Here is a 17328-nt window from a genome sequence, read left to right on the forward strand (position 1 = left end):
CAGGAAGTACAAAACCATTTGTAGTGAAGGTTATAAGTAGGCCATAGCCCAGTCCTTGAGCAACAGATTTAATCATGAACAGGATTTTGTCTTTACTATAAGATAACTTTCAGATCCAAGATGGAAGCAGGCTGGTTTGTCAGGAACATCCCAGCTTCTAGGGTAACAGCCAAGGATGAGGTATTTTATTGAAGTCTAAACACATCAATATAGTACTCAGTGTGTACTGAAATAACTTTTTATACCAAATACAGGTACTTAAATGCTGACTTTGGGTGTGATGACACTTCTGTGCCTAGACTAGACCTTACTAGGAGAAGCCCACTGGGTGATATAATTGATTCAATGCTAGACTAGGCCTTACTAGGAGAAGCCCACTGGGTGATATAATTGATTCAATGCTAGACTAGGCCTTACTAAGAGAAGCCCACTGGGTGATATAATTGATTCAATTCACAGATACCTGGCTCAGGTTATATATAACAAACAAAAGGTCTCAGGCCATGGACTGCTGGCCCCCTGGGAGTATAGCAGATGAGTAGGGGCTCTGACCTCATGTCCTGCCCCCGAGCTTGAATTTTATCTATACCTGGACTGTTCACTGTCTGTGCTCAAACACCCTCATCTTTAAGACATCACAGAGATTTCAAACATGTTCTCCAGAAGGCCTGAGGATCCTTGAAGGAGCTGTAAGGAAGGATGTGAAAATCAAGGGGGATTGTATCATAGCAAGACAGGCTCTTCAGCCCTACTTCAGTCAAGAGGGAAAAGACTGTAACCGTGGGACTCCAGTAATTTTTTAAAACATCTTATTTATTTAAATGTGTGTGTGTGTGTGTGTGCGTGCGTGTGTGCCTGCACCAATGTGCAACTCTGAGGCACCCAGCCAACCCTAGCCCCTCTGTAGGGCCATCCCCTTCTCCAGAGCCTAGGTAGGCTGGGCATAGACCGTGAGGGGACTATGGCATAGAATTCATGTCCCTCTTGCTCCAGGAGAGGATAGTATCCTGGGTAAGGGCTAGAATGCAGTCTCAGGAGAGGATGAGGAAGCCTGGGAAGCTCAGCTCAGATCAAGAAACCCTTGGAGGTAGAGGAATAAGACTACCTCATAATAGTTATGAGGTGGACTGTTGAGACCATGAGGGGAACAGCCTAATGGCCAGGGCTTTGGTTGGCTCGTCCATAGATGGTGAGAAGCCTGGAGCATGGGAGAGCATTTGGTGACTATGTTGACAGTAAGGGGTAATGAGGACAGATGTAAAGGCCAGAGTTCCTCTCCCCTTAGAACTCGAGTCTCAGATGTGGTAATCCCTGTATACTCACTCTTGTCTGTGACACGTCTGGGAGGCTCTTAGAGTTGTCCTACCCTGCCCATTTACTTTCAGGTTGCACCTCTGCAGATCCATGAGCCCTGTCTCGGTGTGTCTTCTCCCTAGTCTCACAGAAGTCTGCTCACTAACTGTATGGTCTTAACCACTATGCAATCCAAGGTGGAAGGAGACATGTGACTATCACAAACCAATGGGCCAGAGGTGGTTTCTATGGTACTGTATTGTCTATGCCCTCACCCCAGTAGTCATCGATCCTGACCCCATAGTTGTAGAGTTGGTATTCATCCAGTCCATTGAGGGTATGCATCCATTGTGAGTGTTGCTGTCCTTAGAGAAAGAAATCCTTTAATGCCTGAGGAACCTGGTGATGAGGAGAACCAGGAAGGTGTGATATAGACAGACACCATCAGATTTTGTTCTCACTCTAGTCTGTCCAGCTGGTGACATTCTCCTGAGTCCCTGGAGGTCCAGGTCTGCACTTGGACCCCATGGGAAAGACATAGGGAATGGGAAATGAAGGCTGTGAGCCCAGGAATCAGACTGCCTGAGGACATCAATAGTGAGAAGACAGTGCAGAACAACGTCTATAGGCTAGTGAGAGGGAACTTGGCAGATTCTTTGAAGACAAGTGACTGCTATAGGCAGGGAAGGCTTCTTGGAAGAGGAAAGGAGGAGGAGGGGGGAGGAGGGAGGAGGGAGGGGGAAGAGGGGGAAGAAGGGGAGGAGGGGGAGGAGGAAAAGGTGGAAGAAGGGGAGAGGAGGGGAAGAGGAGGAAGAGGGGGAGCAGGGGGAGGAGGGGGAGGAGGAAGAGGAGAAGAGGAGGGGGAGGAAAAGGAGGGGGAGGGAGAGGAGGAGGAGGAGGGACCACTGCTCAGCTTACCTCCTTTTGTATGAGCTCAGAATAAACCACGCAGGCAGCGGAGATCAGCTCATCCGCATCAAGGTCGATAAGCTTGTTGCAGGCCTGGAGGGGATGGTGAGTGTGAGTGTGTGTGTGTGTGGGGGTGTGTGTCTGTGTGTAAGCAAGCACTCCTTGTGCCTTTGGGCACAGGCAGTACAAAGGTAAGAAAGCTACTCTCACAGCAGTTATTGGGGAGCACTTGAGGTTTCTACAACCTGCCACAGTGCCTGCAAATTGTATGCTTTGGGAATATAAACATAGCCTTCACATGGGTGTATTGGAAGCCCTGGGGTTCTGCTACGTCTCAACTTCCTAAGGTTTATAATTGGAGTACCACGTAAGGTGTTTTTGTTTCCTCATACTTCAGCTGACTTTTAAATCACATCTAAAGAACATAGGCCCTTTTCTTCATGGCCAAGGGTTAATATCAAGGCAGTAGAGTCTAGTGGTTAGACCATTCAAGGCCTCAGTTTCCTCACAAGCTTACTTGGATGATTAAACCAGTACAGTCTCTTGTCACTGTTGCAGGGCCTTTGAAAGTATTCTACTAAAACCCGTCAGCATGGCGTGCCATACTTCCTCTTATCACCTGCTCTCCTCTGGAGGCAAAAGCTGCCATAAACCAGAATTGGCCTGCACTCTTTTGTGAGATGGGTACAGGGATCAGGCTCTAAGCTGGCAGGGGATCTGGCTAAGGGCACTCTCACCATGAGAATGGCGTCACCGCTCATACACTCCAGCAGCGCCTGCTCCCGCACCATCTGTAGCATGCTGTAGGCCACCAGCACCTGGAAGTTCCTGCAGGGCTTCCCTGTCAGCAGGACCTGTGGGCAGCCAGCAGGCTTCAGCCCTGTTGCCTGAGACCAGGATACCCTGGGGGCAGTAAGCTACCACAAACCATAAACTCAGAACAGAATATAGAAAAACTAGAATTTGAATGGGGGCCTAGCAATCCAGGGCTGGTCTAAAATCTGCAGCAGGGGTGCTATATTCGATTTGGACTTGGAGGTCGGCAATCCAGGATGAAGGGGTGAGTCAGGCGGGAGTTGCATTATGGGATAGCACACAGTCAGGCTGGCAGTTGGGCTGGACCCTCTAGCTAGGCACAGCTGTGAGGCAGGACAGCAAGAGGTGGTGAGTTTGTTCCTAGAGAGGATCATCTGCTGGTGGCCCTAGGGACTGTTGTCGGGAAAACTTCAGGTGTCCTTGGGGCCTGCCTTGTGGGGAAGCAGGTTCTAAGAGAAGCAGCATTCTAGACAAGGGAAAGGCCAAGGAAGAGCAGTGAAGGCAGCAGAGAGCAGGAGAGGGGGGAGCAGCTGCAGGTGCCTCTGTGCTGACTGCCCTATAGGAAATCAGGGGAGTCTGGCATCACGACTGATGGACAGACGCTCTAGCATTCTCCCGCAAGGGGGAGTAGGGTTGATAACCTAATTAAACTCCAAATGGCAGAGCATCATCCAAAGCCAGGAAGAAAGGGAGGCAGGAAAACTTGCAGTTTCTTTCCTAACACAGAAGGGGTCCCTTCTACCTTAAGTGTCCCCAGCTGCATGTGCCTCACCTCCCAGAGCCTCCAGACATCATCGAAGGATTTGAAGGCACGCTGGAAGCAAAGGCAGAACCATGGGAAGAGGGACTGCACAGCTCCTGAGCCCTTTCCTTCTGTGGGGAGAGAAGCAGGTGCTTAAGCCACCACACAACAGAGCACGGCAGACATAGGAAACATGAAAATTTCACCTGCTACTTTCCCAGCAAGCCATGGAGTCCATTTGGAGCATAGGTTTAGCACCACAGACCCAGGCTCCTCCGTGTTGCTCCTCCCCTCCAGAGGATATCTGCTAGGCTGGGCCCTGGCCCTCCCATGGCCTACCTGCTGGTGTGAATAGTAATAGTAACTGTGGACCACTCACTGAGGTGGTCAGCAAACTGAGGGTCCAGTAAAGTGATCAGGTTGTTGAGCATGTCCAGGTTCTTGCCTACACCGATGTTGATGACACAACTGTGCTCCTGTAAGAGACGGGACCAGGGGATCAGTCCTCCTAGTTCAACTTGAGAGCATCGTGGAAGAAGGTCAACCTCTCAGTCCCAACTCTGAGAGGCCACGTGTCTGGTTCATCCACTTCCGTGTGTGTGTGTGTGTGTGTGTGTGTGTGTGTATATATGTGTGTGTGTGTGTGTGTATGTGTGTGTATGTGTGTGTATGTGTGTGTGCACGTGTGTATATATATATGTATGTATATGTGTGTATGTATGTACATGTGTACGTGTGTATATGTATGTATATGTGTGTGTATGTACGTGTGTGTGTACATGTGTATATATGTATGTATATGTGTGTATGTATGTACGTGTGTACGTGTGTATATGTATATATATGTGTGTGTATGTACGTGTGTGTGTGCGTGTGTATATATGTATGTATATGTGTATGTATGTACGTGTGTGTGTGTATGTGTGTGTGTGTGTGCGTGTGCGTGTGTATGTGCTGTCTCTGATTTGTGTGTACCCCTGTGCCTGTTTGCTATGTGTACATCTCTGGGGCAGTCATGTATGTACTCATGTGCATCTTAACATGTAGGGGTGAGGTGGAGCTGCAAAGGTGTCCAGCATGTGGCAGCGACCCCAGTGATTAGGTCAGAGCTGAGAGGAAAAGTTCAGCAAGCACATCCTAGCAAAGAGAGGTCAGGTAGGTTGTGGGAAGCTTCTAGAAGGTGATAACATCTTTTCAGATAGCAATACCCTCATCCCGGGTACAGAGTAGGGTGTATCTGGTTACTACTGAGTCCTTCAGGGGGTCTGGACTATAGATCATTGGAGGGGACAACGGGAGGAGGCAGGAACTAAAAGGTGCCCTTGGAGGGCCTTGGAGGCCCTTGGGATACTAGACTGTATTCTGGAGACCTGGGGAGCCATAAGGGATCAGAAGGGAGTTCTGTGTTTAGGGAATGAAAGGCCAGCAGAGGGTGCCACCACTGGGCCTGGTAAAGTGGGGCCCAGAACAGCCCCCCTGAACTCTTTGGCTTCTACCGCTCACCCACTGACCTACAGGGTGTTTGGGGACTGGAGGAAGTGTTTGAGGTGGGTGGTGGGGAGGAGGAGATTCGAGCCCCGCTCAGTCCTCACTGTTTTCTGCAGGAAGAACTGGAATAGCCAGAAGGTCTCGTGGTCGTGCTCCACCATCAGCTGGAAAAGCATCACCATCTCGTGGAAGCCTCGCTGGTACTCTGCAGGGGAGGGCACCGGTGAGGAAGAGCTAATGGACCACGGGCCAGCATCCAGGAAGGAGCCAGCAAGCCTGGGCTGGGGTTCCACCCGCAGCTCACCAGCCTTTGTGTTGCAGACATAACTCAGCAGCAGGGTCTTCTCCAGTTTCTTCTTGTCTATAAGCACATTGCCCAGGGGATCTTTATCATACAGCTTCTGAATGTCGTACACTAGGTTAGACAAGGGACAGGAAGCGACAGTCAGTCATCTCCGGCATAGAAAGCAAGGATTGCTTCCTCTCCCTCCATAGAGGACAGGTTCTAAAAAAAACCCTAGCAGGGGGCTACAAAGGGCATGTCAGCCCCCAGCACTCAATTCATCATCATACCCTGCTGCCCTGGGCTTCTCCTCGCCTTCAAATGCTCCTCCCATCCCATTCAGATCTGATTTAGTTCAAAGTCGTGGGATGGGGAGAGATAGGCAAAGCAATAGGGACAGCGCGTGTCAGGGAAGCACACCTAGGGATGCCCATGAGTATGGGTGATGGATTGACCCAGGTATGGCTAGGAAAATTCCAGGCCAGAATCAAGGCAATTACCAAGCCCCAGGAGTCACCTGTGCCTGGAAATGACTAGGGAAAGACATGAATGGCGCTTGCCCTCTCCTCTGCCCAGCCCTCCCTCCCTCTGCTCACCGATGTTGTTCCGAGTCTCCGTGAAGTTCCCATGTAAATTTTCCAGCAGGGGCTGGATTTTCTCATACATCTGGCACAAGGAGTTGTAGTTCCTCCTGAGAGAACAGCATTGGGGCCGAGTAAGACCGTCTTCCCCTTCCAAGAGTCGGTCTGGCTACAGCTGCTGCCGAGCTCAAGGGGAATAGGGTGGCTTTGCCCACCTGGTCCCCACCTGTGGCGCTTTCACCCATCTTAGCCTTAGTGGCCTTGAGTGAGCGTTCCCCAACACGAAGCTGGTACAGTGTGGAGACAACTTAATGTGGGGTGGTCTTTATGGTCTCCCTGTAGCACCAGAACCCTGGAATCACCACGTAACAACCAAGTATTTGCCGAGGGATGTCGCCCTCCCTTCTCTAAGCCTCAGTTTGCTCATCTGTGAAGTGGAGACAGTTCTGGCACACACACACACCCCTCAGTTGGAAGGACTCATGCTGGAGGCTGAAATTTAGTCAGTCCAGTAACTAAGGGATGGCCTCTAAAAGTCATATCCTAAATGTAACCCACTAGAACCTGTAAGATGGTCTTATTTATAGTCAAGGTTTTTTTCTATTGTGAATAAGAATCTCAAGATGAGATCATTGTGTGTTTTCTAGGGGACCTATAAATGACAATTGTCTTTATCACACACACACACACACACACACACACACACACACACACACACACACACACACGTCAGAAGGCATGTGTCCACTGAACCAGAGAGTGAATGGATGTAGCCTCAAGCCAAGGAAGCTTCCGTGGGAGGTGTGGAGAAGAACCTTCTGTCTCTCAGTGCCTTCCCAGGAGGCCAGCAGGCAACCTTGTCTTCTGCCTCCAGAATGCCAGAGAAAAAAATGTCTGTTGTTGTCAACCCCCATTTGTAGCACTTTGCCTCGGCAATCCTGTGGGCCGTTCCTTTGGGCCCTCGGTACCTGGTCTGACACTCACATCCCTTCTGTCCTGGACTATTCTCTGCTGGTCCCTTGTGGAGCTGTCTTTTCCATAACCTGGCTGAGAGCTGCCTCGTGGCCGAGCTCAGCTTCTGCTTCAGACCCCCTCAGACTTAGGCAGCCTAAGACAAACACCTCCAAGAAGGACACAATCCACCGTGGGATCATTCAGACCCAGCCCACCTTGAGCACTCACAGGTGAGGCCTATAGTGAGTCAAAGACAAGGTAACTGGAGGACTTGGACTCTCCCCCAGTGTGCTCTCCACAGGGGAGAGAAGCAGCAGGCTCCATGCTCAGCAAGCCCAAGTCCCAGGGTCACAGAAGTGACTTTGGGTGGCATTCCCACCAACATGCACCATAGCTGTTCTTTCCCTGTGCATGATGGCATTCCTATTCCTATAATGAGATCATTGTCACCACTCTGTGACCTGTACTGTGACCCCAAACTTGACAGTGGTGGAGACTGAGCCTTAAGCTGGGAAATTCGCTCAAGAGTGTGATGTTGATGCTAGAACTTGAATTCTCTCCCAAACCTAAGACTATGCCAAGTTCAAAGGTTTCGTGCTACTCACTTACGAAGATCCTCCAGTCAATCAGGGCCGACTAGAGGAAGTGCCCTGCTTGATCTTGGCCTTGAAGCAAGGACAGAGTTTTTGCATTTATTTATTCAGTGTGTGTGTGTGTGTGTGTGTGTGTGTGTGTGCCACATACTTGTGGATGTCAGAGGATAGATTGTGAGAGTCCACTCTGTCCATCCACTATGGGGTTGAAGTCAGATCGTCAGGCTCGGCAGCAGGTGCCTCTATTCTCTTATATTTTTGGTTGTGAGCCTAGCCTTTAACGGCTGAGCCATCTCTCCAGCCCGGTGCCTCTATTCTCTAAGCAACCCCACTGGCCCAAGGGTGGGGCTCTGGGAAATAGAGAATAGGGAGGCCAGTGTGAATGAGGGAGAACGAGTGAATGAATGAGCAAGAGCAGAGGGAGTCCAAAAGAGTGGTCGAGCTGGTGGGGATTCCGTGTGTTAGCTTTGTATTCAACTTGATACAAGCTAGAATCATTTTAGAAGAAGGAACCTTGATTAAGAAAATGCTGCCCCCTCCCCTCCCCATTAGCCTGTAGGTAAGCCTATCAGTGGTTTCCTTGACTAATGATTGATGTGGAAGGCCCAGCTCGCTGTGGGAGGTGCCACCTCTGGGCTGGTTCTGGCTGCTATAAAGAAAGCAGATTGAGTAAGCTGGGAGAACTGAGCCAGCTCCTCCATGGCCTCTGCATCAGCTCCTGCCTCCAGGTTCCTGCCCTGACTTCCCTCAGTGATGGACTGCAATGTGCGGCTGTAGGCTACGGAGTAAGACTCCTCTACAAGCTGCTTTGAGTTTGGTGTTTTGTCACAACAGTGATAACCCTAACTCTAGGGGAGTCCCTCAGGCAGCTGGTATGGTCAGATGATGGAGCCAGGACTAGGAAAGGGATTGCTGTTTGAAATGTCGTCAGGAGCTGTCTAACCCAAGGACACGAGCAGCCCATACTGGGCACTAAACAGATGTTGCCAGGGCAGAGAGGCAGAACCTAGACTCAGAGGCAGTTCAGTCGTGGGGTTTTGAGGTAGCAGTGGATGGAGTGAAGATTGGGCCTAGGGGAAAAATTTCCTGTGCCCTCCACAGGTAGGTTGTGTAGGGAAGGATGGGGTTGGGGGAAAGGTGATAAGGGAAAGTGGGACAAGCCCCTGCCTGCCGCAGGAAAGGAGGTGCCAGCTTAACCCTGGCTATACCTTCTGTGTGTGGGGTCCTGTGTAGGAAGCATCAGGGTCTTCTAAGAATAAGGGATCCACAAGAAGAAACCTGTATGCCCACCCCGCATCCCCACTGCCACCCAAAACCCCAAAACTACCCACTGAGAGAGGATCCGGAAGTCTCTACCTTCTGTTGCTGTCCACCATGAGCCGCTCATCCCGGGAACTCTGCCATGAGTAGTACCCTGTAAGGAACTTCCAGGCGTCTGCCCTCACGAGGGGATGTAGTCCCTGGGCATGGAGGTCATGAACTCTCAAGATGCTACTCAGAGGGCTTTGCCCAGTGCCATGCCCAACCCTTGTCCCCTTGCCACCCCCCAGTGCCAGGGCAAGGCTGAGGGTAGCCTGGGGACCATACCCTTTCCAGGATGTTAACACAAATGAAGTCTCGTGACTTGGCCAAGTGACCGTTCTCATCGAAGAAGCTGTCCCATTCTGCCTTGTCAATGGGAGGGTTTTTCTTCTCCTGGCAAGAACAACCAGATGAGTCCTCTGCTTGAGTCTGTGGGCTTTCCTTTTAATGTAAGGTGGCTTTCAAACGCCAGGCTCTGGACTCTGTGAGGGACAAAACTCGCAGCCTCTGACTCACTTTTAGAATACTCTACCGGGAGGAAACTACTGAAAATAAGTAGGAAACGAAAATCCAGGATGGACAGTCATGTTCACTGTGCATAACTTACCCAAATGCAAAATGTAAATACCCTCAGTTAAATGTAAATACCCGCAGTTTGAAACGACATTCTCCCTATGCACCAGGGCCACCTCTCCATGTAGTCTGTGGTCTGACACTAGGACTGTCCGTCTGCACGCTGGGCTCTCTAGTCCAGCCATGTCAGTGTTCACAGTACTACCGTTTGTATACCATGTCTGCTATGTAGTATAAGAACGGTACCACATAAACTTGAACTTAAAAAAAACTGAAGGTTAGGCACGGGGGCACATGCCTGTAATTCCACCCAGCGCTTGGGAGGTAGGTGAATCAGGTTTAAGGATACCAAGGCCTACATAGTAAGTTCCAAGCTGTATGAAGCTACACAGTGAGACCCTGTTATGGTTTGCCCTGGAGTTATCTGTATTTGAATCTAATTCCACTGCCCCAAGGACAGCTGCCTAGTCATATACTCCGGACTCAGGTGACATCACCAGAACCTTCTCCCCATTTAATTTGTAAAACACAGGTGAGGGCAGGAACAGGGTAGGAGGAGGCCTGTCATTGGATGAGAAGGAAGGATGGGTGGGAGAAGAGTTTGAAGGAGGAGGAGGAGATGGGAACGGGAATGGAGGAGGGGAGAGAGAGTAGCCAGTAGACAACATGGAAGGTGACGTTAAGATTCTGCTCTGTGTATTTACAGGTTGTTATTAATGTTCTTAAGGGATGGATGGTACTGGACTTTGCATGTTTAGGTGGGCAATTTTATCTTATCAATTGGGTCAAAGGTTATTGTGCTGTGTGTTCTTTCATGTGTAGATTTAAGTGTAATGGAGTGTGGGGCGGCTGGTCTGGGCCACCACAGAGTTGGGATGTGTGTTTCTGGCATGGAAACCTGCATTGGGATCTAGATAGGTAGAGAGATTGCTGACAGCTCAAAGAGAGGCCTTCGGCAGTGTGATATGGGATGGAGCAAAGCAAGTGAGAGGCTTTGCTGACTGAGATTAAGATATCTAGCAGATATCTTGGGGCACTATAGTGCCAGATCTAGTGCAGGATAAAGACAGTTTTTTATTTTTTATATTTTTACAACAACAAGACCCTACCTCAAGAGCAACAGCAATGAAATAATAGCAAAAATACTGAAGAGAATACCAAGAAAACGCTCTCCATTAAAAACAAAAGTGGGGCTGGAGAGATGGCTCAGCAGTTAAGAGTACCAGCTGCTGTTCCAGAGGACCCAGGTTCGATTCCTAGCACCCAGATGGCAACTCACAACCAGCTGTAATTCCAGCCTTTTCTGGCTTCCTTGGGCACAGGCACATGTGCGGTACACAGATAGACATGCAGCCAAAACACCCATATGCATAAAATTTAAAGAAAAAAAATAGTAATTTGGGTTAGGAGTGTAGCTCAGTCCGTAGAGTACTTGCCTAGCACATGAAGCTCTGGGTTTGATCCCCAGAACCACATACTGGGTTCAACTACACACTCCTGTGGAGTCAGGAGGACCAGAAGTTCAAGGTTGTTCTCAGCTAGGCAGTGAACTTGAGGCCAACCTGGGATACATAAGACCCAGCCTCAAAACAAAACCAAAAAGCTACAGTGATCCTCTTGAAACTTAGAGAGTAAATATGTCTTTTTCCTTTATAACGTATTTTATGTTTTTCTATGACTGTGCCGCTTTGATTAAGATAGAAAGATTAAGATAACACAAATTAAACAGTGCATGTGCTCTCTTTTATCTTCCCCGAAAATATAAAGCAGCTGGTCGCAGGAATACTCAGATAAGATGTGCGCATGCCCAGCCTGTGTGGCAGGCACACGTGTGTGCCACACACTTGTGCACCAGTAGTAAGGATAGTGCCTGAAAAACATTTACAAAATGACAACTAAGGGTGAGGCCGTGGGGTGAGCAAAAGGTCCCTCTCCCCAGGTGCCACACTGCAGAGGGGTGAGCTGCCGGGAACCCAACCGACTGCTGGCCAGAGCTGTCCCCATCCTTCTAATAACTGGATGTGTAGACGGCACAGGACTCTAGATTAAATCTGTATTCAAATCACTGGAGGGTCTTCTGGTTCAGAAAGTTCGGGGGAAGCAGACTATAGAGATGCATTCCTAACAGTTTCCTGGGTGACCAAGGCAGTGCCTCGAAGACTGAGGGAAGAGCTAGCTGTCAAGTAAGTAGGAAAACATTTGACTCTAAAAGGAACAGGGAGCCACTGACTGCAGGCACGTCAGTTTCCCTTTGTGTAGGTCACATGGGCGTGTGTGTGTGTGTGTGTGTGTGTGTGTGCCTGTGTGTATCCGTATTTGCACATATGTGGGCACATATAAGTACATGTGAAGGCCTGAGGTTGATGCTGGGAATCATCTTTGATTGCCTATTCAACCTTATTCAATGAGGCAAGGTCTCTCAATCAAACCTAGAGATCACTGATATGGCTAAGTTCCCCCTAGTCAGCTTGCTCTTGGCATCCCGTGGCTCTGCCTTCTGAGACTGGAGCTACAGGGGAGCCACCACGCCCACTCAACATTCCACATGGGGTCTGGGACCCAAACTTGGTGCTTATGTTTACAAGGAAAGTGCTTTAGTGCTGAGCCGTCTCCCTAGACTGACACCCCTCTTTAATAACACACACACACATGCTTTATCTGCTGGGCCAACACTGAGAAACGGAGTACTAGAGGGTACGGGCAACTCTGACAGCGGACTGTCCATGGGAATAAGCTGGTGATCAGCTCTATACTGGGACGGTCACAAATCAATGCGTCACTGGTCAACACTGCTGCCTGGGTCTGGAGAGCAGTTCTACCACTGGCTGGATACCTGACTGTCAGGATGTGAAGTCTCCAGGTCTTTTTCCTCACTTATCAAATGATAATAGCCCCATCACATCTCATCTCAGAGGGCTGTAAACAAAGCACTTATAACACCATTTGTACATTCCGACTGCTGTAGGCAGTTTAATACCATCATCACCACCACCACCACCACCACCATCATCACCATCATCATCACCACCACTGTCGTCGTCATCATCATCATCATCATCATCATCATTAGCCTTCTCTAAACTTGGCGAATGGGAGAAATATAGAAAAAAAATATTCACGGCTTGGTGATCATCTGCAGTAAACCTGTAGCATTTAAACCTCAAGTGTTCATTTTGCATTTTTATGTATTGCCCTATTAATCACATGACAAATGGGTCCTGAGATTGGTTAAGGTCATTGTAATTAGTTATGATTTTGAAAAATAGTGCGTGGAAAATTTTCATGACTCAGGTGGACCTGAATAGTTTATTAACTGGGCTTGGGAACCTAGTAACAGACGCTCTACTGCCACCTGGTGGCAACATACCAAAATTGTTGGCAACAGCGCCAAAGAAAACTCAGCCAGAGGCTGAGCAACTCTAAAACTCAACAAATTTAGAATGGGGAGGAAGTCATATGAGTTCTAAGACACCCACCCCCAATAAGGTAAAAAGGGATGTAGATGTCTAACCTATGGCTGGTGTTGAAGGGAAGTGGCCCTTGCTCCCCCTTCCATGACCTTCCATAGCCTTCCCATTCAGCAGGGACAAGGTCCCACTATAAACCGGAGGATGGGGAGCCAGGCACTAGGGACTGGTGAACATGTGTCCATCAGGTATGGTGGCATATGCTTATAATATTAGCACTCAGAAAGTTGAGGCAAAAGGACCACAAGTTCAAGGCCAGCCTGGGCAGCACAGAGAGATCTTATCGCAAATCAAATCAAAGAACATACCAGAATGAAGGTGGCTGACCGCCTGGCAGAGAGGCTGTTTTCTGGAGAAAGGGTGGTCATGTTCCCCTCTTGATGCCTTGGGAGTAGCCTGTGTCCAGCACTTCCCAAGGATCCCTAGTGATTAGGGAGCCAGGGAAAGGGGGATTTCCTTTTAAGAGATGAATTGCATTCCCCAAAGGAATTGGGCCTCTCTTAACTTCCCACATTTGAACAAGTCCAGCTATATGAGTGTCACAAGGCCCTAGAACTGCCATCACAATGACCTCGGAACACACATAGAAGCCGAGGGGTAAATCTACAGACCACCCCCTCCCCAAATTACAGTGTACACAGGTTATACATTGGAGGTTGAGTTAATAGATCCAGTGGGCTGAGCTAACCAAGATGGCCTTCCTGGAGGATTTGGGCTACTACTCCATATCTCTGACCGTTATTTTACCAGACCAGTACCAGAGCTCATAATAACTACAGTCAGAGCCTCAGGCTGAGGCAGGACTTTCCAAAACACCAAATCAGTATATCTGGTCTGGAGACCAAGAATAGATTTATGTAAGTCTGCATAGGGGGCTACGATTTAGTATCTGGATAGTGGCTTCTGTGTGTGTGTGTGTGTGTGTGTGTGTGTGTGTGTGTGTGTGTGTGTGTGTGTGTGTATGTGTGTGTGTGTGTGTGTGTGTATGTGTGTGTGTGTGTGTGTGAGAGAGAGAGAGAGAGAGAGAGAGAGAGAGAGAGAGAGACTTGACTTTATTTTTTGAAACATGGTTTCTCACTCAACCTGGCTAGACCGTCTAGTCAGTGAGCCCCAGGGACCCATCTGTTTCTGTCCCCAGTACTGGGGCCACAGATGCACACATCTGTACACATGGCTTTTTACAGGGGTGCTGGAGATCCACACTCAGGTAGTCATGTTTGTACAGTAAAAGCTTTGTCCACTGAGACATCTCCCCAGCCCTCTACTATTTTCCTATATACCCAGAGCAAGGTTTGGGCAAACTAAAACTTGGTTTGAGCACCAACTGAATGAACAATGTACACCTTTAATCCCAGACTCAGGAGGCAGAGGCAGTCAGATCTCTGTGAGTTCAAGGCCAGCCTGGTCTGCAGAGTGAGTTCTAGGACAGCCAGGGCTGCATTGTGAGATTCCGTCTCGAAGGAAACAGCATAATTGACACCTTCTCAAACTCCTTTCTGTACCTTGTACACATCCCTCTCCCTCCTACCCTGATTTCCATTAGACCAGGGTCAGTGTCAGATTATTTTGTGCTCAGTCTTCTAATGCCCCTTGCCCTGCCCTGCCAGCTTCTTGGTGCCTGGAGGTGTTGATGTTAAACAGAGCTGGCTTCAGACTCACGTCTTCTACCTCCAGCCTTACTTGCCTTTCTACTCAGGTCTGTTCTGGCTGGGAAGCATCTTTAGTCATTACACAAACCACAGTGCAGTCAGGAGCTCCAAGGTGGAACTTGGAGTCTGAGCTCAAATCTGAAAGCTACCAATCCCCCGGATTCCCCAGCCATGAAATCAGAGCACAGCCAACCTCCGCCTTTCGTACCCTTATTAACTGAGCTGTCCATATGGAAGTCTTGCGTAGACACAATTCACTGTCTCGTTGTGTTACTGTTCTGCTGGCTGGAGGCGCTACAGGAAGTCTCTGACAGCCCGCAGCACCTGCCTTTTGCCTCTCTCTGTTTCCCCGTGCATATACATCTATACACAGGAAGATACTGAGGACCTTCGCCCCTTAGCCTGCTGACCGAGCCTTGGCAGCCTGGTGGGGTGGGCAGCACCAGCAGAAACTCAGTGCAGTAGGAATCAGGGCAGCTTCATCTGGAGGTGTGTGAGGTTTCCAAGTCAAACGTGGGGAGCAGGAGACACCGCGTGGGTGTTCCTCACCGCTGATGACAGAGGCTGATGACGGATGCCTCTGTTCCTCCACATTAGCAATGCACAGTGCAGAGAATTAACTGCAAGCCTCTCCGAATCGAGGAGGATTGAGCAGGGAAGGGTTGGAGCCCTATGAATGCTGAATGCCACTGGGTTTCTAAGCTGAGTGTGGTGGATGTAGATCATCTGCTGAACTTCCTTTAACCTTCAGCTCTCCGGGTGCAAATGCTGGGTCATAACTCTGCTCCAAATTAGCCAGCCCAGTCTACTCATATTACTGCAACCTCACAGAGACGATACAGAGGCTTACTATTCAAACGGAACTAAAGGAACTCCACAGAGCATGAAGGGCCTGAATCTGACCCATATATTTTTCAGATACTTTTTAAGAAATGAATGTATTTGTGGGCGTGAGCGTATGCTCACGCATGTGTGTGCACAATTGTGTATGTGAGCTGAGAGTCCAGAGCGAGGCATCGGATTCCTCCCCTCTCACTGCCCATCTGCTCCATTAGGGTAGCTTCTCTTCTCAGACCTAGGGCTCCCACCTTCTCCACTACCTTAAACGCCAGCAAGCCCTGGCTATTCTGTCTCCTCCTCTGCTTCAGAGCTGGGGTTACAGGTGTGTGCCAGCCACCCAGCTTGTTATGTGGGTGCTGGCATCCAAAGTTCCTGCCCTCATGATGGTGCAGCAAACACTCAACTGCTGAGCCATCTCTCCAGTCTCATTTGCAGATTCTTACCAGCACTTCCTCTCTCCTGGGCCTCCTGGGGCTTAATAGTCCCTGGTTCCATTGGTGTATATAATTGCCAAAGATTTTGGATGGCGGCTTATTACTTTCCTTTTATGCATCCATCTCTCTCTCTCCCCCCCCCATTTCTGCTTTAAGTCTCTATGCATGGAGATGCTTCAGGCATGAGAGTCATAGGTTCTGGAATGCTGTGCTCAGGGTTAGCATTATAGAAGATCCACCTGGGCCATCTTTGCCATTAGGAATCTGGCTGTTAGCTGATGGGCTACATTGGTGAGGAGGGAGGGGGGCCTTCCAGGGATCAGGGGATTCTTACCTTCAGACATTTCAGACTTTTGCCTTGTTATTTTGGTTCTGGTTTAAAATAGTATGCCATTGACCTGGAATTTACTAAGTAGGCTAGGCTTACTGGCCAGCAAGCCCAGGGCTCTGCCTGTCTCTTGCCTCCCTGGCACAGGAGTGTAGGTGTGTATGTCACCATACCCAGACTTTACCTGGGCTTGCAGAAGGGGTGATGGAGCTCAGATAAGAAAAGCTCTTGGGGGTTGGGGATTTAGCTCAGTGGTAGAGGGCTTGCCTAGGAAGTGCAAGGCCCTGGGTTGGGTCCCCAGCTCCGAAAAAAAAGAACCAAAAAAAAAAAAAAAAAAAAAAAAAAAAAAAAAAGCTCTTGGGTTGTGGTGCCAGGCAGACTTGTGTCTAAATCCAGATACAGTTTCACCTGACCTTGGTCCCAGCCCTGGGGAAAAGTGACCAGTATGTGTCACCTTTGACTCTTGCTCAGCCTCAGGAAAGTGGCTTGGGCCTAAAACCCCTTTCTCTCAAGAGATAAGGTTACAATAAGCTTGGACGGGGCACATCACTTTCCCGCAACCACCTTTCCTGTTCTAGGCTTGAAGTGCAGGCCTTTGTTCTGCTTGTGCGTCATCTGGCTCCTAGCCAGCCCCTGCTAGAGCTCTTCCAGGTGGAAGGGAAATGAGGGCTTTTACCTGGGGCACCGAAGGCTAAGTGAAGGTCGTCATCCTGTGCTGGTGGCAGACTGAGACCCCTGGCCCCAGGGGGACAGACACCCACTACTGAAGTTGCTCTTATTCTGTCTCATCTGTGACTAAAGCGTGATGCCATCTGACGCTGGGTGACTTGTGTGTTTCTCGGTGACACCTGCCAGCCAAGGAGTGGGTTGATACCCTGAGCCTGCTGCTCCTGGCAGCAGGCAGTGTTGTAACATTTCCGTCTTCCGCACAATGAGACTCCTCCCGGGAGGCGGCACCCAAGTCATTCACTTGACACAGTCTCTTCTTACCCCGTGTGAATCTCTCCCCAGCAGGGGAGGGGGTTGGTGAGGCCTCTTGGGCTAGAAGGATAAATGAGGGAGTGTTTGTCAAAAGT

The 17328-nt window shown here is 49.4% G+C and overlaps 1 protein-coding gene across 3 annotated transcripts; it reads right to left on the bottom strand.

Moving 5' to 3' along the window:
• Positions 1–1533: 1533 nt before the first annotated feature.
• Positions 1534–13453, bottom strand: Tbc1d21 (TBC1 domain family member 21). 3 transcript variants are annotated; one of them, XM_032910801.1, is made up of 11 exons: positions 13310–13453; positions 9247–9354; positions 9016–9119; positions 6128–6222; positions 5553–5663; positions 5353–5453; positions 4140–4236; positions 3791–3891; positions 2940–3056; positions 2212–2295; positions 1534–1692 (listed from the first exon to the last, which is right to left on the bottom strand). In XM_032910801.1, exons 1-11 carry the CDS (start codon positions 13367–13369, stop codon positions 1660–1662), a joined length of 1011 nt encoding a protein of 336 aa, XP_032766692.1. In that variant the 5' UTR covers positions 13370–13453; the 3' UTR covers positions 1534–1659. The 3 variants fall into 3 exon arrangements, with proteins under 3 accessions (XP_032766692.1, XP_032766693.1, XP_032766694.1); XM_032910802.1 differs by having other exon boundaries at positions 1660–1692; positions 3791–3888; positions 13310–13369; XM_032910803.1 differs by lacking the exon at positions 9247–9354 and having other exon boundaries at positions 1660–1692; positions 13310–13369.
• Between the last annotated feature and the right edge of the window lie 3875 nt (positions 13454–17328).

This window comes from Rattus rattus, chromosome 8 (genome assembly GCF_011064425.1).
Source record: "Rattus rattus isolate New Zealand chromosome 8, Rrattus_CSIRO_v1, whole genome shotgun sequence".
Lineage (NCBI taxonomy): Eukaryota > Metazoa > Chordata > Mammalia > Rodentia > Muridae > Rattus > Rattus rattus.

Coding starts and splice junctions, on each gene's coding strand:
- Tbc1d21 (XM_032910801.1), bottom strand. CDS start 13,369: ATGACCACCCTTTCTCCAGAAAACAGCCTCTCTGCCAGGCGGTCAGCC. Junction 6,223..9,015: donor ATGGTGGACAGCAACAGAAG/GTAGAGACTTCC, acceptor CTGTTCTCTCAG/GAGGAACTACAACTCCTTGT. Junction 3,892..4,139: donor TCAGTTTGCTGACCACCTCA/GTGAGTGGTCCA, acceptor CTCTCCCCACAG/AAGGAAAGGGCTCAGGAGCT.